Source organism: Epinephelus fuscoguttatus, linkage group LG10 (genome assembly GCF_011397635.1).
Source record: "Epinephelus fuscoguttatus linkage group LG10, E.fuscoguttatus.final_Chr_v1".
Taxonomy (NCBI): Eukaryota; Metazoa; Chordata; class Actinopteri; order Perciformes; family Serranidae; genus Epinephelus; species Epinephelus fuscoguttatus.
Window position 1 is genome coordinate 24,219,983 of NC_064761.1, and position 20,497 is coordinate 24,240,479.

Below are 20,497 nucleotides of genomic sequence, written 5' to 3' on the forward strand. Positions count from 1 at the left end.
AACATACCTTTTCAAGCTGGCATACTCAGTCTGATTTAATGGAGCCATATATGGTGACCTGCACTGATGATGACTTTATAATTATGATTTTTGCCTAATATTTATACATTTACGTTTTTTGTCTTGTCATTTTATTAACTTTCATTGTATAATAGGGGGGTGGCACGGTGGTCTAGTGGTTAGCACTGTCGCCTCACAGCAAGAGGGTACTCCGGCTTCCTCCCAGAGTCCAAACACATGCAGGTTAATTGGTGACTCTAAATTGGCCGTAGGTGTGAATGTGAGTGTGAATGGTTGTCTGTCTCTATGTGCCAGTCCTGCGTTAGTCTGACGACCTGTCCAGAAAAAACGCCCAGATAGAACTGTTGATAGGAGCACCGTTCTCTGCAGTTTCTGCAGTAAGGAATTTTTGTACTATTGGAGAACTTCAGGCCTGAAATATCACCTCAGTGCAAAGCATTTAACAGCGAACGCGGAGGTCTGAGCTAAAACAGTCTCTGATGCTAGCGCTAGCAGCCAGCCTCGTCAAGTACACTCAACCCGGCGTTCAGACGCAAACTGAGTAAGTCTGCCTGTAACTGACTAACTAACTCTCTTACAAAATGGATTACAATAAACTGCAGACCATTTCTGGTGGTAGCAGACAGGGGGACAATTGTGTCAAGCAGCTTTACTACAGCACATTTGCCAAAATTCATTGGAATTGAATATTCAATATACTTTAACAGCAAAAATTGAAGTATTCAATTAATTTAGATGAATTAATCACAGAATATGTAATTAATTAGATTACTTTTTTGGAGAGTTTGTGCAAACTACTACAAACTACAGATATCTTATGTCTTGAACCTGCGTGTCCCTTGACAATGTGCTGGCTCCCTAATTTGGCACCCAGTTACCAACACCACTGCACCACTGATATAAAGGACACAACTAAACAAACAAAAAACATTGAAAAACATTTTAAATTTCCATAAAATTAATGTTAAAAAGTAATAAATCAATAGTTTTTTTCTCCAACAAGTAACTCTGATCATAAAGTATCTGCTCATTAGATGGATGACTTGGATATTTTTAGTCTGTAACATGTTGTTATGAATAAATTATCCTATTCCAGCGTGGCCCCAGAGCAAGTGTGTTCAGTCAAACCCTCTCCTCTTGAACACATATAAAAGCATCAGCGTGTTGTGAGCGACGAGCGTCGCCGTTGTGAAGGTCACATCAGTTCAACACAAACACAATCTACAGTTCCATCATCAACTGCCATTTATTAGTATCAAACCACTGCTACAAAATTACATCAAACATGATGAAAATGGACTTGCATACGTGCTATACACAATGTAAGCTTTAAAGTAATTAAAGTACATGAATTTTCTTATTTCTGGACAAATATCAATATATATATTTATATATATTATATATAGATATATCAATGCCACTTAAAGCCATATATATCATTCCAGTGATCTAGAGCCTATAAATGTACAACTATATCCCTGGTGGCTAAAGGACCTTCATACACATTGGAGTAAACATTTCCGTTCCAGATTTCTCATCATATTATTTTTCAGCATGATGATTTGAAAAATTTAAATATAACAAATAAAAAAATGTGAAATAAGAGTCCATATAGAAACTTTTCGGATGTTCCCACCAACTTTATAATATCCACTCCCAGTTTTTGTAAAAAGAAAACAATATGGCATTAGTAAATATTTTTTAATTTACAGAAACAAACAGAAGAAATGCTGCACCTCGTTACCTTGAACTCTACTAGAGGTCACTCCATTTAAACAAACACAACACTGAAGACACACACACAATGAACTGGTGCTACAAAGAAGTGATTTGCTGTGTCATTCAGTGTGTATAAAACAATGTGTAATCTGCCTGCTGGGGCATGAACACAAATGAAACAGGATTACATTTACTGTCAGTCAAATGATGACATTCTCTCCATGGCAAACCCATTCAATCCTTCATGAAAACTGACAAGTGCCCGGGAGCTTTACGTGAAAACACTTCGCAGTGTGTGATTTAGTCATCGGCGTCATGGAGAGACCTGGCTTAGATAGCTTGCTTTTAAACCCAGGCATTATCTCAGGCTCTGCATCATTGGCTGGCAACTTATTTTCCAGTTCAGTGGAAATAATGAGGGACAGGTTGACAAATACTTGATGCAACTTCTATTTAAAATAGCCCCTCCCTACATTGGCAGCTGCCAGCAACACTATCAGGATTTCAAAGAAAACGGAGAGTCACACCCGTCAGAAATCACTGTTTTTGTACCAACTGAAATGTTTGAGAGAAAAGAAAGAGACCTATTTCAAAAAAACCTTAACTTTTTCTTTTTTCCATTTAGAGCTGAATCAAACTTGCCCGGAGACTGGTTATAGAGAAAGAAATTCAATTTTTTTTTTTCCTCTTTCTGCCTGCGTTTGACAGGAGGGATAGCATTTTCCTGCTGTGCAACAAACATATCTCCCAAACTGAATGCTAGCACTCAAGAAACAGAGGTTTTTTTGATACTGACAACTCAGTATGCTGCTCAGGGAAGTGGGATGGCGACTGCGGGAGCCAGGCAGCAGCTCCAGTGAGTAGTATGACACAATCTCTCACAGTTAAAACTGACAAAGGCACAGGAAGGGTTTCATTAACCGCAGGGTCAGGAGGAATCCCTCTCTCACAACTCCTCCGCTCTGTTCTTCGCGGCCTCCGACGCCTTTGTGAACAGCACTTTGACACCATGCTAATCATTTCCATAACCTCCAGTATACGCTGCCTCATTTTCACTGCAGGATGATGCAGTTTTACATATATTAATTTGCAGAATAAAAACTACAAACATTCAGCATTTGAGTGGTGAAATCACAACACACTGTAAAGCGTTATGTGCTGATGATGCACGCTGATAGGCTGAGCATTTGCATTAGCTGCGATACAAAACGACTCATTGTCAGTATTTATCCGCGTCTGCCTTCTTAGACTGTAAACGCCACTTGCAATATATTGAATCACCTCATCAACTCTTTATTGGCAACACACCGTATGTGCTCCTGTTGGTGCTGTTGCAGGGTGTCACAGCAGTGTCTGAGTTTGTCATGACACTTCCTACAGTGACACTCGGAGTCACACATCATCCTCAAAATAATTCTGTTTGTTTAAACACAAGCTGTGTTTCTGTTGTTTTTTATTTTCAGCGCGGCAGTAAAATGTTAAGATAGTGTCAGGTACAGTACGTCAATCACAGAGAAGATTAATAAACGTGCCTTTCAAATACGTCCCTGCCCATATTATTAAAGAAGTGAAAACAAAGCGTAAGAAGAGTTTGTGTGAACAGTTTGACCTGACGATAATCAGGCTGAACCCTGCTTCTGTTTCCCTGGTAGATAAACACACATGACTACACTTTAACTATGCATTAATCCTAATTATTCTAATGATGATGATGACATTTAACTTTGTTTAATTCATTTGTATTCTATGCTACATTGGGGTTACATGTGTCAGAATAACGGTTAATTAGTGCTGCATTTGTTTCATTGTTGAGATATTAAGTATGTAATGTTTAGCTATGTTTAGCAGGAGCATTAATGCTCTAAATGAGGGTTGGTTATGATTGATAAAATACTTTAAAGGCACATTCAGTACAGTACTTGTCCCCCTCCAAGATTCAGTTTAAACAGCTGTTGTTGCATGAACCCAAACTTGTAATAAATGCAAACAGAACAGTATGATCCTGATACATCGGGACGAGAGGAGGAGGATGCTTTGAAAATGGACAATTTAAAAATTCAGCGTGGGAAATGTGGAGCCGTAATAATACGCACTCGCATGAATATTTAAAATCCTCTTATCTTAAATTTAAAAGTGGAGAGATTTTTTTCCCCCCGCTGTCAGCTGGGAGCACAAGGTGAGGCAGTGATCTCTGCAAGTGGGTGGCGTGGCCTCTTTTCAGCTTGTACATCAACATGACTTTTTTAACTGAACTTTTATGAGGTAGGTCACACAGCCACGGATCTTTTAGTCGGGAGCGTATTCAGGTCAGAGGATACTCCAGAGCCTTGTGCTGTCAGGGAAAAGGTATAACCGGGGCCTGTGTGGGACTGAATGTGCAGAAAGTCATGTTTGTAAATATATTCAGATCACATAAACTGAGCGATGAGGATGCGGTGCAAACGGTGGTTAATCCTATGTATTGTGACTTCTGGTCATCAGGGCTCAGGAGGATTTACGAAGAGTCTGAGGGCAGAGGGGAGGGGATCAAATATGCATGATACGGCAAAATTAGGATGACTCAATAATTCTGGCTACACTGTACAAACACACTGATATTTTCCTCATGCCTCTGCCTGGAGAATATTCCCGGCAGTGTTTGTTTCACCAGGGTTTCACTGCGCCACTGGCAAATCTGTATTTTGCTTCAAGCACACTTCAAAGAGTTTATAATTCATCTGTATCCACAAAACCAGACCAATTTACTGCAGCTTGGATTTAGTGATAATATGTAGATTACCGTGACACTTAAAATTACTTTTGTCATGATTCTAATCATGGTGTGAATCTGGTATCTGGTAAAAGTTACAAAATTCTGTTAAGTCGCATCTGACAATTAAGGCTGAAAATATCAGGTATCATCTAAATTAATCCTAAATTGATCCAACACAGTGTTGCAGGATGAAGTTTATTTGTAGGCCAACACAATTTTAACACCCCCTGGTTCCCTTAACAAAAAGCCAGTGGGATTTTTCCATTGGATTTTGGATCATTGCAGGAAGCAAGCTCTGTGGCAAACAGAAGTTTATCATAGTTAGTTTAAATGCAATCACCAGAAGGAAAAAAAAAAAATGCGATGACGTTCTGTAGTCTCATTTAGCCACTTGTTAGCAACCATCTTTTTAAAACACGTAAAAGCTTCAGAATTTAGTAGTAGGGTATTTAATGATGTATTTTTTGCTTCAGAACAAAACATGAAAGTGTCTTTAGCTTGTGTTAACCACAGACCTTATTTTAGGCATCTAACCAAAAATCAACAGACCCACTGACCTCAAGACAAGCGAAGTGGGAGTGCTAAAATGCTTACTCATTCCCGCAGCACTTAGTGTTAGCTGACATAAGCTAACATTACATTGTAGTCTTAGCTAACATTAGCTAACGTTACACTGTAGTGTTAGCTAACATAAGCTAACGTGACATTGTAGTGTTAGCTAACATTAGCTAACGTTACACTGTAGTGTTAGCTAACATAAGCTAACGTTACAATGTAGTGTTAGCTAACATTAGCTGACGTTACATTGTAGTGTTAGATAACATTAGCTGACGTTACACTGTAGTGTTAGCTAACATAAGCTAACATTACATTGTAGTCATAGCTAACATTAGCTAATGTTACACTGTAGTGTTAGCTTACATTGTAGTGTTAGCTAAAATAAGCTAATGTCACATTATATAGTTAAGCTATTATTAGCTGACATTACATTGTATTGTTCACTAACATTAGCTCATGTTACAATGTCACAGTCAGAACAATCTGTCCTAAACATAAGTGATAAAATATTAGTTTGTGGCTTTAGCTGTCAGCGCTCGACTGCTGTCTAGCTATGGCAGATTTTGACATGTGCAGTCAGCCAACATAACATTGTTTGTACCAGCCATTTCCATACCCAGCTGTTTTATTTTAACCTAAAAAGACATGATACCTGCTACATTTTTAAAAAGGGAGTTTTTCCTCTCAAACAGCCCAAAATTCAGAAGCCCCACTTGTCCATAAAATGAACCAATGGACTTTACCCCGCAAACAAATGCCCATTGCTCCAAAGTCCTGTTTGTCTGAAAATACACACTCCTGCAGTCAGTTTCAGTTTCCCCCGTGGCGTTTGAGCCATGAATTCCAAATTTCTTTAACGACCCTTCATGGCATTTTTCCAGCAGCGTTTCAGCTACTGAACCTGGGCGTTTTTCTCCGACCCATCTCTGCTTTTCCAGCGACCTCTGTGCCACCAAACATGGGCGTTTTAAGCTGAACCATGATCTTTTCCAAACCAGTGGATTACAGAAATGTACAATACAAACATTTTTTTCTAATGATTGGGTTGTCTAACTGCAGGGAGTGTATATTTTAGGAGAAACTGCACTTTGGAGCATGGGCGTTTGTTTTTGGGATAACAAGCTGTCAGTGAAATGGGCTTTCAGTCCAATGGGACATTTTTCCGACTAATGGGGCCCCAGAAATTTGGGCCTTTAGAACAATGGGCAGTCCCCAAACGATGTACATATACAGGGCAACAGCCAACAATGTATTTTGTAGTTGAGCTAATTCAAGAAACAATTAATGACAGTTATTAAAATCTAAAAATGAGAAGTCTGCTGACAGCACTGATTCTGTTTTTGATTTTTAGAGGGACAGTTTGATGCAGGGAGGATGTGGTGACGAGACATTTTATATTTTAAGGAGGACATTGTGGTGACGGCGCGCTCTGGCTCAAACTCTGTCTCAGTGATAATGACAACCCCTTTGAGTGCTCATGAACTCAGATGTGGGTTTATATTGTAACATGAAGACTTTTATTGCAAATAATAGTGATTCGATAAAAGGGACTTGTTAATACCATTATTCAAAATAATCAACATCCAGTACATTTCATATGTATGAATACTAGCATGGTCTTGACTGCTTAGACAAGCAACCAGCACAACTCCAGACTGTCACCAATGTGCCACAATAATCATTATGACTCTGTATAGCAGTTGTTTTAGTTCATCAGCAAAAGTTGATTCAAATAAATCACAAACAAACATAGCCAGCTGGTCTGTAGGAGGTATGTATTTTTAGACCAGGTTCAAGAACCAAAGGTTTTGGAAAAAACAAACAAAAAACAAAACAGAACTGGTTCCATTCATAAAAAGTATGAATATCTGTAAAATGGCCACCTCAAAAACACAGGTTAACTTTGACATGCAGCACAACCATACTCTCTGCACATTGTCAAACACGCAAGTGTGTGAAAACTATGACTACACACTGGCTCTAAAGATCAAAAGGTATCCTATTTTTCTCCAAATATACACACATTGATTCTGTTCTATAATACTGTTATATTGGTTCACACCCTCTCTGTTTCAAAAAGTAGGTAATCTGATTGCAAACATTGTTCTTTTTAATGTACTCATCTGACAAAAAATCAACAACAGTTATGGCATCTAAATGAACCCGACAACATTATAAACTATGCCATACTGTGCCTCATTCAAATAAATGTCACATATCCAGTTTTACATGTTTCAAATGTAATTTTTTTTTATACATTGTTTTCATAAAGGAAGAGAATAAATATACTTCTGACCCATTTTCATTATACCTTAACATTTAAACAAGATCATATGGTGCAGTATTTTCATAATTTGTAAAACAAGTCGATAACAATTTCAGTACAAACAATAAAAGAAAAAAATAAAATGTTTAGCAGACCTTGAAACAAATCACCACAAAACGTAAAAGTAATAACAGTGTTTGTGCTTTAAGTCTTTTAACTGCGATGGCTATTTCTCTATAGGTTTGCAGTTACAAGTTTGTGTGAAAATACTGCGTGAACTGTTAGTCCCTCGATCCCGGGGCAAAATATAACACAATCCAAATCCAAACAAGACCTGCAAACATGTCAACCTGTACGACAAATACTGCATTTTTTTAATCAGATGCAACTGGCTTATTTGAAGATACCTGCAGGAGCCATAGGTTGAGAAATTTAGTTTTGACTGAATATAACGCCTAATTTGAAAGATAAGTCAGCTACTGGTTTATGAACATTCAATAAGCAGTAACATGTTTAACAAATGAGTCATATCTTATTGAGAGCTTCTGGAAGTGTCCTTCTGAAGGAAGTTAATTTGATGTCAATGGTACTATTAAGGCATTACAGTACAGTATCTCTGTTTACACCATGAATTGAAGATACTTGAGGATGAATATGCCATGACAGTCTTGTCAGAATGTAAACCCTGGCAATAATGTTGTTTTTGAGCCTTGATATGGTTGATTTCAGCGAACAAAAAGCCACATTTTCTCCTAATAAACGACCTCATGGTTTAATTTATTCTCTACTGGACATTCACGGGCCCTGTGGACACTGATCAACTGTTTGAAGACAATGGACTCTCATCTTGGAGGAGCTGTTAGCACCTTAGGCCATGTCTGTCCTGATGAGCATGTTCATAAGCTTTATTGTGTTCTGCTGCACATAGTTAGGATGAGAAGGAATCAGATTGGAGGCAAAGCAGGTTTCATTGTTGTACTTTTTTTCATACCATGTGTTGGTGTATTTGCCAGAAATCTTAAGTTACATGACCTTTGGCTCTCTGGATGTCCTTTATTAGTTGCAATGATATATTTACTGTAAAAGCGAATGTGATATATTTAAGTATTGAATTATCTGTAAAGAAAAACAGCGGAGTAAAATACCGTGCTGCAGAATGCTGCTTTCCCAGAGTCCATTATCTAAGTATCATGCCAAAAGTTGAAGCCAAAATACTTCAAGCGACCTACAGCGTGGAGTTTTTCAGCCAGTCGATGGTCAGTAGGTGCACAACAAACTCAGAGGAAAAAAACGCTCTGCTCAGACGCCCACTGGAGGTGGCGTGTTTCAGAGAACTGCATCTTACAACAGTTGAACTCGGGCTCTGCTCTTTCTTCTCAACTGCAACAGTTTGTCGTGACATTCACGTATATGTGGACTCTCTGAAAGAAAAAGTATGGAGTATATACTGTAGTATTTATATTCTCAAGAAAAATGTAAACATAGGGCAGCGATGTTCCTCCCTTCATACTGTACAAAGTCGTGAGCTGAGTTAATGTTCTTGGTCAAATGAGAAAAGCTGGTCCCACTTTAAAACAAAAGCCTACACTATATTAAAATATAAAGATACAATACAGTATACTTTGCTACTTTGACGGCTGCCTGATCAAATCCGTTAGGCAGGCATAGTAACTGAAGGACCCATTTCAGAATACAACAAAGCACACCTTCAACACTGTTCATCCATCTATTGAGTAATCATGACAATACAGGTCCTGAAAAAGCCCTGCCTTTTTTCATCTTTTGATTTTTTTTCTTTTTTTTTCTGTATTTTTTTAAGCACACTCCATAATCAGAATTTGTATTGTTAGGAATCTAAATGTCTTTCCTTTGTTCAACAACCCATAATACATTCAATACAACATTGGTATGGTAATTCTGTGTACTGAGAGACTTGGCACAATTGCTTCTTTTTAGCCATGTACAAAAACGGATGAAAATGTCAATTTTGCGCCATCGCCTCCCAGAGATAGAGGCATGAAAGTAACTCATTTGGGAAGTTTGGGGGGCTTTTGATATGACTGGAGGGTGGGGTGGGGCTGGGGAGGGGGGGCCGGAGGGTGAGCACTGATTCACAAGGTGGTCAATCAATCAGAAAAGAAGAGAGGAATAATAATAATAATAATAATAATAATTAAAAAAAAAACATCATAGTATTTACATGACAGAAATTTCACCAAAAAGCAAAGAAAAAAAAAGAAAAGAAAAGAAATATTTCCCCACACAAAATAACGCTGATTATTTTTCCCCATCACGGCTTTTCAACAAACTGTACCAGATTGGATTCCAGCCATCAGCAATGTCAAAAAGGATTCATAAATGCTCTCGACAGTCATTGTGTCTGGACTGGCCTCTGCTAGTACACGCTGATGAAGGAGGAGAGAGCCAGGACCAGGTATCGGCAGGCCAGCGGGACATGCGCACTTCCTGTGCTCCCATAGGGTGCAGTGTTGGGCGCTGTGGGCAGGAAACAAGAGAAGCTCTGATTAGTTGTGATTGCACTTTCACCATTTCAAAGCCCGCAGTCAGCTCGGTATGGTGCTTCCAAATGAGACTGTAAAAACTGCAATTACTACCCCACTTTGGCTGTTTGGAGTTGGTTTCTCCGTCTCTGACAGAAGCTCCTACTTCATACGACTGCTGTTATACTGCATATTCTAAAAAGCCGTTCTCAGATCTTGTTCTTAAATAAAAATACCAACACCAGGATGTAAACATAATGCAGTACATAAAACTACTGCTTTTGGTATTTAAGTAAAACTAGAGGTAACAACAGAATGCACTTTAAGCAGGTTAAAAGCACCCATTCAGCAGAAAATAGGCCCCTGTGACTGACACGCTACCATACATCACATTATTAGATTGATGATGCTGAAGTACTAAAGCATCAGCAGCATACTACTGTTGCAGGTGGTTGAAATGGAGCTACTTTAAAATGCTTTATAAGGGAAGTTTAGCCCAGTGGTTTCCAACCTGGGTCAGGCCCCTCTAAATGGTCACATGATAAATTTAAGAGTCAATGAGATGATTAAAGATATACTTCGCAGGATTCCCCCTAAAAAAAAAAAAAATCCAAAAACCAAACCAAACCAAACCAAAACAAAACAACCAAAAGACTGATACAGAAGTATTAGTAGTGTGGTGGTGTATTTTCTGCAGAGACTCTGCCCTTCACTAAAGTCAAGTCTCATTAAGCAAACTTAAAAAACAACAAATATTGACAAAGGTGCTTTACACAGAGAAAATTAAAGAAATAAATGAGTAAGAATCAATAATTATGGATAACATTTTGCATAAAATTACATGAACGCAATAGGGGGTACTAGGTTAGGAGAAAGGAAGGAAAAACAATATTCTGCAACACATAGCTGTGTTTATTTGTTGAAGTATTCTCTAATCTTTGCTCTCTTTGTGAAATAAACCTCTTAAACCATTGAATAGTTAATAAATGAAAACTTGTGAGAGGGGGAATTCTGCTCACTGCACTGTCAGCTCAATGACATCTGAAATGTGATGGGGGCACCAACTAGAAACTGCTTTTTATAATGAGTCAGAGGCCAAAAAAAGATTGGGAACCACTGGGTTAAGCTTTAACAACGCACTGTATCTTACAAGCTTATTATCTACTTTTTTTTAAATGTAAAAAAAAATTAAGAGCCCCTACAGATTTGTAGTCCATTTATACAAATTTTCTGACTAACCTAACAAGAGGGTTAATTAAGGCTGTGTATTGGTAAGAATATGGAGATAAGACATGATACAGCAGTTACGATTCAATGTAGTGTGATATATTGCGATACTGCAAGCAAAGCGATATATTGAGATTTTTTAAAATCTAACTTTAGGAGGTAGCACTGCGCCCTTTTTATTCTGACTATGCCTGTTTCATAGACCTGTGTTCCTTGTATTTACACTAGCAATATGTTGTTATGTTGGAGTGGAAGAATCTAATAGCTGAAGATAGATTACATCACTGCTATCTCGATGTCGGGGGTTTGAACAACACAAAAGGAACCACCACTGTGAGTCTTTGCAGGCATGATTAGTAATTAAAAATCAATACAGTGTCTTTGAGGATCAATACAGTACAAAAACAAAACATGATATCGCAATAAGGGTGTGCCATATCGTTTTCATGATAATATCAGTATTTTTTTTTTTAATATCATATCATACAAAAAATCGTGATATTTGCGATATTTCGACTTGTTGACACATTGACATCATGCTGTTACCCATAGCAACAACAAGCATGGCTCAAAGTGAAATTATTACCGACTTCAGGGTGGCTTCAAAAAGAGAAACAGCTCAAGTACTGTGTAATAAGCTGTGGCGTTGTCATACATTATGTGATGCTTGCAGCTTGACAAAACACTAAATATATGTGAATGTGCGATAGTTCTGGTATCATAACAGCTTGTCACAGGTTACAGTGTGATGACCAGAGAAGAAATGGCAGAGCATAAAGGTCCAGGGGTGGAAAAAAATGTTCCTAAATTAACACTTTTTAAAAAAAAAAAAATACTAATTTGTTATATCATCAAGAAAATCATCATCACAAAAACAGCCTGAAATATTGTTATATTATTTAAGGGCCATATCGACATACTAAAGTGTATTTTTGGACTTAACTTCCACTGTATCGCCCTTCCAACCACTCAAAGCACCCTTATACTACAGAGCCACATTCACACACTGGTGTGCCGAGGCTGCCATAGAAAGTGCCAACTGCTCACCTAAACATTTACACACACTCAAACAAATTGAGCAAATTGGGGTTCAGTATCTTGCTCAAGGACACTTCGACATGCAGACTGGACACTTAGTGGAAGACCTGCTCTACCTCCTGAGCTACAGGGTTAATCGGCACGAGTAATTGAAAACACCTGTGTGTGTGTGTGTGTGTGTGTGTGTGTGTGTGTGTGTGTGTGTGTGTGTGTGCAGGGACTTTACTCTGAGAAGAAGCTAGACAGGGAAGTAAAAGTACAATATTTCCCTCTGAACGCAGTGGTGTAACAGTAAAAAGCAGCATTAAGGTAAAGGTACCTCAAAATTGTACTTAAGTGCAGCGCTTGATGAAATGAATTTTGTTACTTTCAACCACAGGTTCTAAAATAATCTAAAACACTTTTCTTCCATCTCATCTTTTTTTGTAGTTTGTGTCAAAACACTTTCCCTCCTTCATATTGCTGGTACAAAAAAAGAAAAGCCATCAGTGGAGAGAGGAGAATAAATGAGGGCTACACGAGGTCTTTTCTTCACATTCCTATCGAAGGCGGCTTTGTTTTGTGCTGTTTGTGTTTCTCTGACCAGCAGACAGCCACAGTAATATGAACAGGTCTCTCTGGAGAGCTGCGTCAGGCGGACAGAGAGGGAGAGGGCAGCCTTTCATTTGGAGGGGGCTACTCTGCCTCCTCAACACAGACACACTCTTTTAGTTTGTAGCTCAATAAAGCACACCTCACAGGTTACAAAACATGCTCGCCCTCAGCACACACGCACGCGTGTGCACATACCTGCATGTACAGGTCACATGCATGCCTGCACACACACACTCACACAGGCGCACACACACATACACACACACACAGCAAGGCAGTGCAAACAGGCTCTGCTCTACCAGGGGAAATCATGTGGTGCACAGCCCATATCAGCAGGGTGCCTCTATTTACACAGCCATGTAATTAGTTCACAATGTAACTCCTCTGATGTGGACCTCACGTTGCACAAACACACCGAGCAAAGCGAACAACAAAATAGCCACACACGCTTACTGTACACACACAGATGCAATCATGGACATACAGCGTAAAGTCCTTTTCTTGGCACATTTCTGAGGTAAGAAGCGAGTCACACAGAAAAGGACTGTTATCCCACTGTGCAGTTATTATTGTGGCCCGGGTATTTATTCAATAAGAGTGGCATATGGCTGTTGGTGTGTTAAAATAAATACAATGATGCAGAGATTGATCTTTTTTTTACCAACATAATAGCTTGTGGGAGACAATTTTCACAGGAGATGCCAGGGAGGGGGGAAAAAAAAGACGCGCACCCCATTATCACCTGACACGGCACTGCTTTTACCTGATATTTTCGAGCATTATTTGTCAGCACTGAAGTTGTTTACCTATTAGAGTGAAAACTATAGCTCTGCTGACGGGAAAGGGGGGGGGAAAAAAGGGAAAGGTGGTGAATAGAGGAGCACAAATGGGTGCAAAGTTTGATGATGTGTATGTTAGATGCACGGCTGGCCTGTGTGAACTGCAGCCCCCCCTCACTCTCTCCTTTCTCCTTGTCTCTGCCTTTCTATCTTTGTCTCCCCTTTCTACCTCATTCTCTCCCTCTGTATCCCTCCCCTCGCTCTCTCTCTCTCTCTCTCTCTCTCTTCTCCTATCCAAAGTACAGGATAATGACACAGTTTTCCTGGGCTGTGAGAGCGAGCCGAGAAATGGTAACCATAGCAACAGCTCCTGTCCTGCTCAGCCGGCCCACTGTTGCCTGAGCCTGAGTGCGGTGCATTGTGCTAGCCACGCTAGCAAAATCATTTGGGTTATGTGTGTGTCTGTGTGTCTGTGTGTGTATGTGTGTGTTTGTGGTGGTGGGTGGGGAATAGACAGATGTCACTATTTCCCTTCTTCAGTTTCTCATCTGATCAGTGTCAGTGTAGTTTTTGGCTGGGTAAATGCTGCAGTAATCACATTAATATCTTGTACACAACTGGCTTTCATGCAGCAGTTCAGGGAGCTCAGAAGGTAATTACTGGATCTCTGCTATGACTAATGTTGACTGGGCTGGAGAGCGTAACAATAAACCCCTCAGTACTTCAGGAGGAGAAGTGTTAAGTGAGGTTGGGGGATAGTCAGTGTTACTGGGTTGCTGCCTCCTCACAGTGTTTGATTTTGGGCTTGTTTAATATCTCCCTGTGTCACTGCGAAAAAGCGGGGGCCTCCATTGTTTTGACTGTGTGGGTTGTAACTTGCCATTTTAATTAACTCCCCAACCAGGAACTGCCTGCAACACCATTACTCTGCTTATTAACATGAAGGGAATAGAAGGGGAAAGAGACGGAGACAGACAGAAAGCGAGTGCAAAAGAAAGACAGATACGGGGGATAAGAAGGGGGAATCAAAGGAAGAGAGAGCAGGGGAAAAAGACAGTGATTGAAAGGGGTGCGAGAGCGAGGCTGCAGCAGCAGCGGACAGCAGAGAGAAGGAAGGGAGGGGGGGTCTGACTGAGCTCTACCTCTTTGGGGTTTGAATTTAATTGCCATGTACATCAGCACTGAGCTACAATGAAGTACCAGAATCCCAGACAATATATCATAGAGAAACCAACAGTGTCAAGATGCGCAAACGCAGGCAAGACAAGCAGCGCTCCAAAGGGAGAGGAGTGGAGGAGATAAGTGGAGATGAAAGCGATACGCTTCAATTACTGTTTTGCAACTGAATTGAAATGAAAAACTAAAGCCTCCCCTGCTCTAGCCAGAGTCATATGAAAATAACAATCCCTGGTTCCCTCCTCTGATTCTGGACTGAAGCCATCAGCTTTAAATAGTGTGCTGGGAGTATGAGCCTCTCTCTCTGTCTCTCTTCCCTCCCCCTACCCACCCAAATCTCCATCGACAGCAGTTTTGTCACCCACATATCATATGCACAACAAATGCTAAGGCCCTGAACCTCAGTCACTGTTGACACAGATAATGAATCATACTGAAATATGCAACAGTGACACTCAGTGCGGGGTTTGTTTTGAGTACCATCTCGAGTGTTATGCGCTGCACTGTAATTCACCGGAACATCATCACTCATTAAGTAATAGCGTGAGCTACTTTCCCCTCCTCTTGTCAGCCCCTCAACCATCACACATACTGGGCTTGTAAAGTTTGAGCTCCATTGAGAACTCCTCAACCTTGTGTTTGCTTACGTACATGTGCCACGCACACTTTGAAATGAAAAAGGCAAAAAGTACAGAACAAATTCGGCCGTGTTTTTGTGCTGGATTAAGTCTCCAATTCGGTTATTTGTCGTTTAGGGGATGATTCATCCCTTGAGTTGGTCGTATCCTCCAAGCAGGCTGTCACTAGTGGCACACAGACGGCAGCCAGCCAGGCAGCATCCCAATCCCCCCGAGGACACGGCTTCAGAGATGGGCTCTTCTGAGCAGAGGGGTGGGGGAGGGGTTCAGTGTCCTTGACCATCAATCAGTGGCCTCTGGTTCTCCCCCCACAGCTCCCCTGGGAGAGCCCACATGAGACACTCCTGAGCCAGAACTGATCCTGTACACACCATGCTGTAAATCGGCTAAATCCCTCTACATGCAAGGTTCACAGCAACCACCAAGGGTGTCTTTAACACAGCACAGCACAAACTAAAAGGTTGTTTTTTTTTCCGAGGGAAACCACGCTGGTGTTCGGTAAAGAGAATAAATGGAATATCATGCAACGCTCATGACATTTGATGAGGGGATGCCATGCCTTCAAAGAATGTGCCGCGCTCCATCGTCTTTTAAATGCTTACACACCGAGAGTGTGCGAGCACTTTATAGAAGGCGATCAAGACATTTTCCATGCTTTACCTCACTTCAATCCACTGACAGTGAAATACGCCTGTCCCCTCCGCCGCCACTCATCTTGCACACTCTTGCCTGTAGCAGCTTGCCATATTGAGTTGCTGCACAATTGACTTGCCGACCCATCAGCTCATTCATCCATTCTTCTCTCCATTCCTCCTGTTCTTGTACAAGCAAAATGTTCATCATGGCCAGATACGATGTTCAGAACTCATCACCTTCGTCTCCCGCTATGATCATCACACACTGCTGCTCCACAGAGCCCTCATTCACACGGACCTTCGAGCTCATTAGCCCCACCAATCATTTGCATTAGTGCTAGTAATGAAAAGCCTCCATTAATAAGATGGCCTTCAGAGATCATTTACCCTCCTCCGCCTCCCAGTACTGCCATATCCCCACCCCAGTCCTCCCTCCCACCCTCCTTCCCTCCACATCCTGGTACCTGCTGGTTATCAACACCCAGCAGAATGCTTTTTGGGGCTGGAGCCCGGCCCCTAATAGCTCCTCTCAGCATCGGTATCTGACTGAAAAGTGAATGAGTAGGAGAGACGTGTCACCTGATAGCTTACTGAGTGAGCTGGGGGCTTTCGATTGCAGGCAGGCTTTGGCCTTCAGCTTGACTTAATCAACGCCTCTGTGGGGTATCTGGACACATAAGAGAGCCCTCAGCACAGTGTGAGCCGGAGGAAGGAATCCCGACAGAGAGGACATTTACGCCGTTCTCCACACAGATACTGTTCCTTTTCATTATTGATCGACTTCTCGCTTCTACAGTCTCTCTTTTCCTCCTCTGCTCCTGAACACAAAACGTATGTGCTTTCCCTTTTATTTGAAATGAATACTGAAGTTATGAGTCTGGCATCCAAAATTCAGAGTGACCTACACATATGTTTATTGCACCTATCAATTCAAGGACATGCTTTATGCAGGAAATCAATGAGCTTGCAAATGATGTACTTTATATGCACGCCTGATGGATAAATCTCCATTTTTCAAATGTTTTATGAATTTTCCCTTGTAGGTTTGTTTTTTTCCTTTTTTATTTTCTGAAGTTAGAGGGTAAATCCACATCAGCACGTTCTGGGAATAAACAAAAAAAAAACAGAAGCAGCACAGTGTTGGATTGATACTTTAAGCGAGGGTTTTTAATCACAGCATTTCCAAAAGCATAATTACTTCATGACTTTGGCTGCTCTCGCTAAATCTGTTTAATGTTAGAGGCTTAATAAAATGCACAGGGACGCAAACAAATGGAGTCAGCATGTAGCAAGTTCATGCAGCCTCATTTTTCCTCTCTCCCCCTCCGCTCTCCTCTTCCTCTCACTGTCTCTATAATAATCTCCCTCTCATATTTGGGTCTCTCTCACTCCCACTATCTCTAATAACTCCCAATGCCCTGTCTCTCCCTCACTTTTTAATGCTTATCAGGGTTTTATTTCTGTGCGAGTCCTGCTGCAGGCCCAAGGATTTCGCTGAGTCAGCCGTTGCTTAGCTACTGCGCCCCTGTGATGACAGCGACAGTCTGGCCAGTTATGAGAAATGTCTTACGACAAACCGACGCTACTTGCATCTCCATGAGCTGCTCCATCAATACAGCCCGATAAAATCTGATCTCCAACCAGGAGGCAACCCTCTCTTCCTGCCTTCCCCGTTACGCCGGGCTCCTTCGCCTGTAGCCTCCTAAAATAGCAATTCCCCGCTGTTATGTATGTAGGATTATGATAAGACAGCTCTCTTTTATCAATTTCCATTATGGTGCTGATAACACAGCAGGCCTGAATGCTGAGGGTTAAGTGCATTTTCTTCTTGATGGATATAAGATAACTTTATCACTGCAGACTGCCTGGTTATCACAGTTCACCTGGGGCTAGTCGAACCTGACTGGAATTTGCTCGCGCTGAGCATCTCTGCACAAGCACACACACTGCAGCCAGAATTTGCTCAGATGGTCATACTGTATACAGAGCAATCCATATTTCTTGTTCATATTTACCTACCCTGAGCTGTTAATTGATTTCTCCCAGATCAATTCAGTGGTTTACAGAAATTGTTGGACCAAAAAGGGCCAAATCAATTGCCAAGTGATTAGCATGTGCAGTGGATTATTTCTAGCTGAGGCGCTGCATAACACTTGAGGCTGCGTGGAGGAGAGGCACAACTCAGTGGAGGCACACGCCATATGTTTACGTTAATTATTGCTAGCTCCAAGTCTGCTTTAGATAGTGTACGCCCATAGGCTGTGTGAGTGTCACACATGAAATATTCCTTTATTACGCCAAGACAGAACCTGAGGCAGTGAATGCACTCCAGTCTCTACTCCCCACCTTGTTGCTGACTGCCTGCGGGAGGTTCAGATAAAAGCTATAGAGTCCTGAAGTGAGCACCATTGATTCAGAGGGATATTTTATACAGCAGTTTCAGACAGTACAGACACTGCTTCTCTCTCTCTCTCTCTCTCTCTCTCTCTCTCTCACACACACACACACACACACACACACACACACACACACTGAACTCAACCTGGTCTCTGTGTGTAAATACCTTCCTTTCTAATTCACACACTGTGTATCCGTTAAGTGGTTAGTATTTCAAGGTCTCAGAACTGGATTTAAACATTCACAACCTTCCAGCATCTCCTGTCACAGTGCACGCTGCAGCTTCATGGGCAATTAAAAAAAAAAAAAAACCCCACACACACAATACGAAACACAATCGGTGCCCTAATGCTACTTAAATGACCCTCTTGACACATGTGGCGTTGAGAGAGTGCAGTCTGAAATGAGAATGAATCCCTTTTTATACGTGAAGTAGAAAACTAATTGTGGTGCTGTTAATTAATTCTTAATAGCCTCCGTCTGCTGTCCTGGAGATGGGCTGCACTAAAACGGCGAAAAACTAAGTCACTAATGTCAGATGCAGTTAATCTGGAGACAGTATTTAAAGCAGAAATTAAAAGTGAATTTGACGTGTTACACCGATGCTATGGCATTTCTGTGGCATGTCTGCAGACAGGAGGAATTAAACACCAAGGATCCATATTACTGGTTTATATTACGATGGGCTGGCCTTCTTTAAACAGTTCTACAAACAACACAGACAAGAAGAAATTAAGTTTTCTCTAAGTATTTTCGTCAGAAATGCTTAAAGTATCAAAAGCAACGGTACTTATCTTGGAGAAAATTCATATTATAGAGTGAATGTTACCGGATTAGTATCAGTGATGCAATAACATGTAAGGAGCGTTTTAATGTTGTAAATGGTCGAGTTGGATCTGATTTTATCTAAGCCTATTTTATGTTTTTTAATAAAAAGTATAGATGAAAATGATATAGGCTTTTGAATTTTAAGAGCTGCTGAATACTGAATATTGAAATTGAAACACCGCTAATTTCATAGCACTGAAATATTTTATTTTGAAAATCATGTCTCCACTTTTTTTGAACATTAAAATAACATTTCTTGATTTTCAAATTCAAAAGCTGAATTTGATTCCCCATGGTTCACAAATTTAGATCCAATAATTCAAGTTTATTTTTTTTTTAAATAAAAAATAAAAATAAATAAAAAAAATATATATATAAAATAAAAATAGATTGAGCTTTCTCACATTCAATTTGGACAAATTCAAATCCAGAAATTGATGTCGAAAAATTTTACATTATTTATTTAATCAAACCAATATATTCAGGCTTAATTTCCTTAAAATTCAAATATGTCTGTTTTTTGCTTCCCCAAAAAAGTAACTGTAAACTATGTCTGTCAAATAAATATAGTGGTGAAATATTTTCCTCTGAAATGTAGTGGTGTAGAAGTACTCAATAGCATACAATGGGAATACTCAAGTAAATCACAAGGACCTTAAAACTCATTCATTTTCCTAACTGCTTATCCTGTTAAGGGTCGCAGGGTGCTGGAGCCTATCCCAGCTGACACTGGGTGAGAGGTGGGGTTCACCCTGGACAGGTCGCCAGACCATCTCAGGGCTGACACATAGAGACAGACAACCATTCACATTCACATTCACACCTACTTTTTAAGTGCTTCAGAAAACCCCATCGTTTAGGAGTACACAAGTCAAGGTGGACTGATGCGCCACAAGATGCTGCCAAATAAAAACAATGGGTGCATTTGAAAGTTAAACGTGACGCACATCCAATTTGAGCATGTTCCAGGCTTCAGACTTCTATTTGGAAGTGCTGACTTGTGTGTTCTCTGTACAATGACAATAAACGACTGGATGCAGACAATATCACCTCACACTGAAATGTGTCAGATCCTTAAAAAAACAAACCCTTAACTCTTATCTGCTTCTCCACATTCAACCCCCTCCCCCCTTCTCCAAATCCACTTTAGCCTTTCCTCTGTAGGCTTATCCTCTCTGCCACACTGACACTATCGATATGCAACTTTCATGGTTGCATAAATACCAGAACCGATGATGGTGACACATGCTCGTTGCCTTTTATGTGGGACTGCGTTTGGTGACTGCAGCTCCTAAGTCTGTGAGTGCCACTCTCTCTGCCTTTGTGTTCCTGTTTTTCACATGAGGTCAAACATTATTGACTGGAATC

At 40.5% G+C, this 20,497-nt stretch overlaps 1 protein-coding gene across 2 annotated transcripts in view; it reads right to left on the bottom strand.

Annotated features, from left to right (window-relative positions):
* Positions 1-1,334: 1,334 nt before the first annotated feature.
* negr1 (neuronal growth regulator 1) overlaps positions 1,335-20,497 on the bottom strand; it is a 173,605-nt gene continuing 154,442 nt past the window's right edge. Inside the window, exon 8 of one of the 2 annotated variants that reach the window (XM_049587114.1) lies at positions 1,335-9,812. In XM_049587114.1, coding sequence (XP_049443071.1) covers positions 9,712-9,812 — 101 coding nt within the window. In that variant the 3' untranslated portion in view covers positions 1,335-9,711. The remainder of the gene's footprint in view (positions 9,813-20,497) is intronic. The other variant, XM_049587115.1, reaches the window with a different exon arrangement.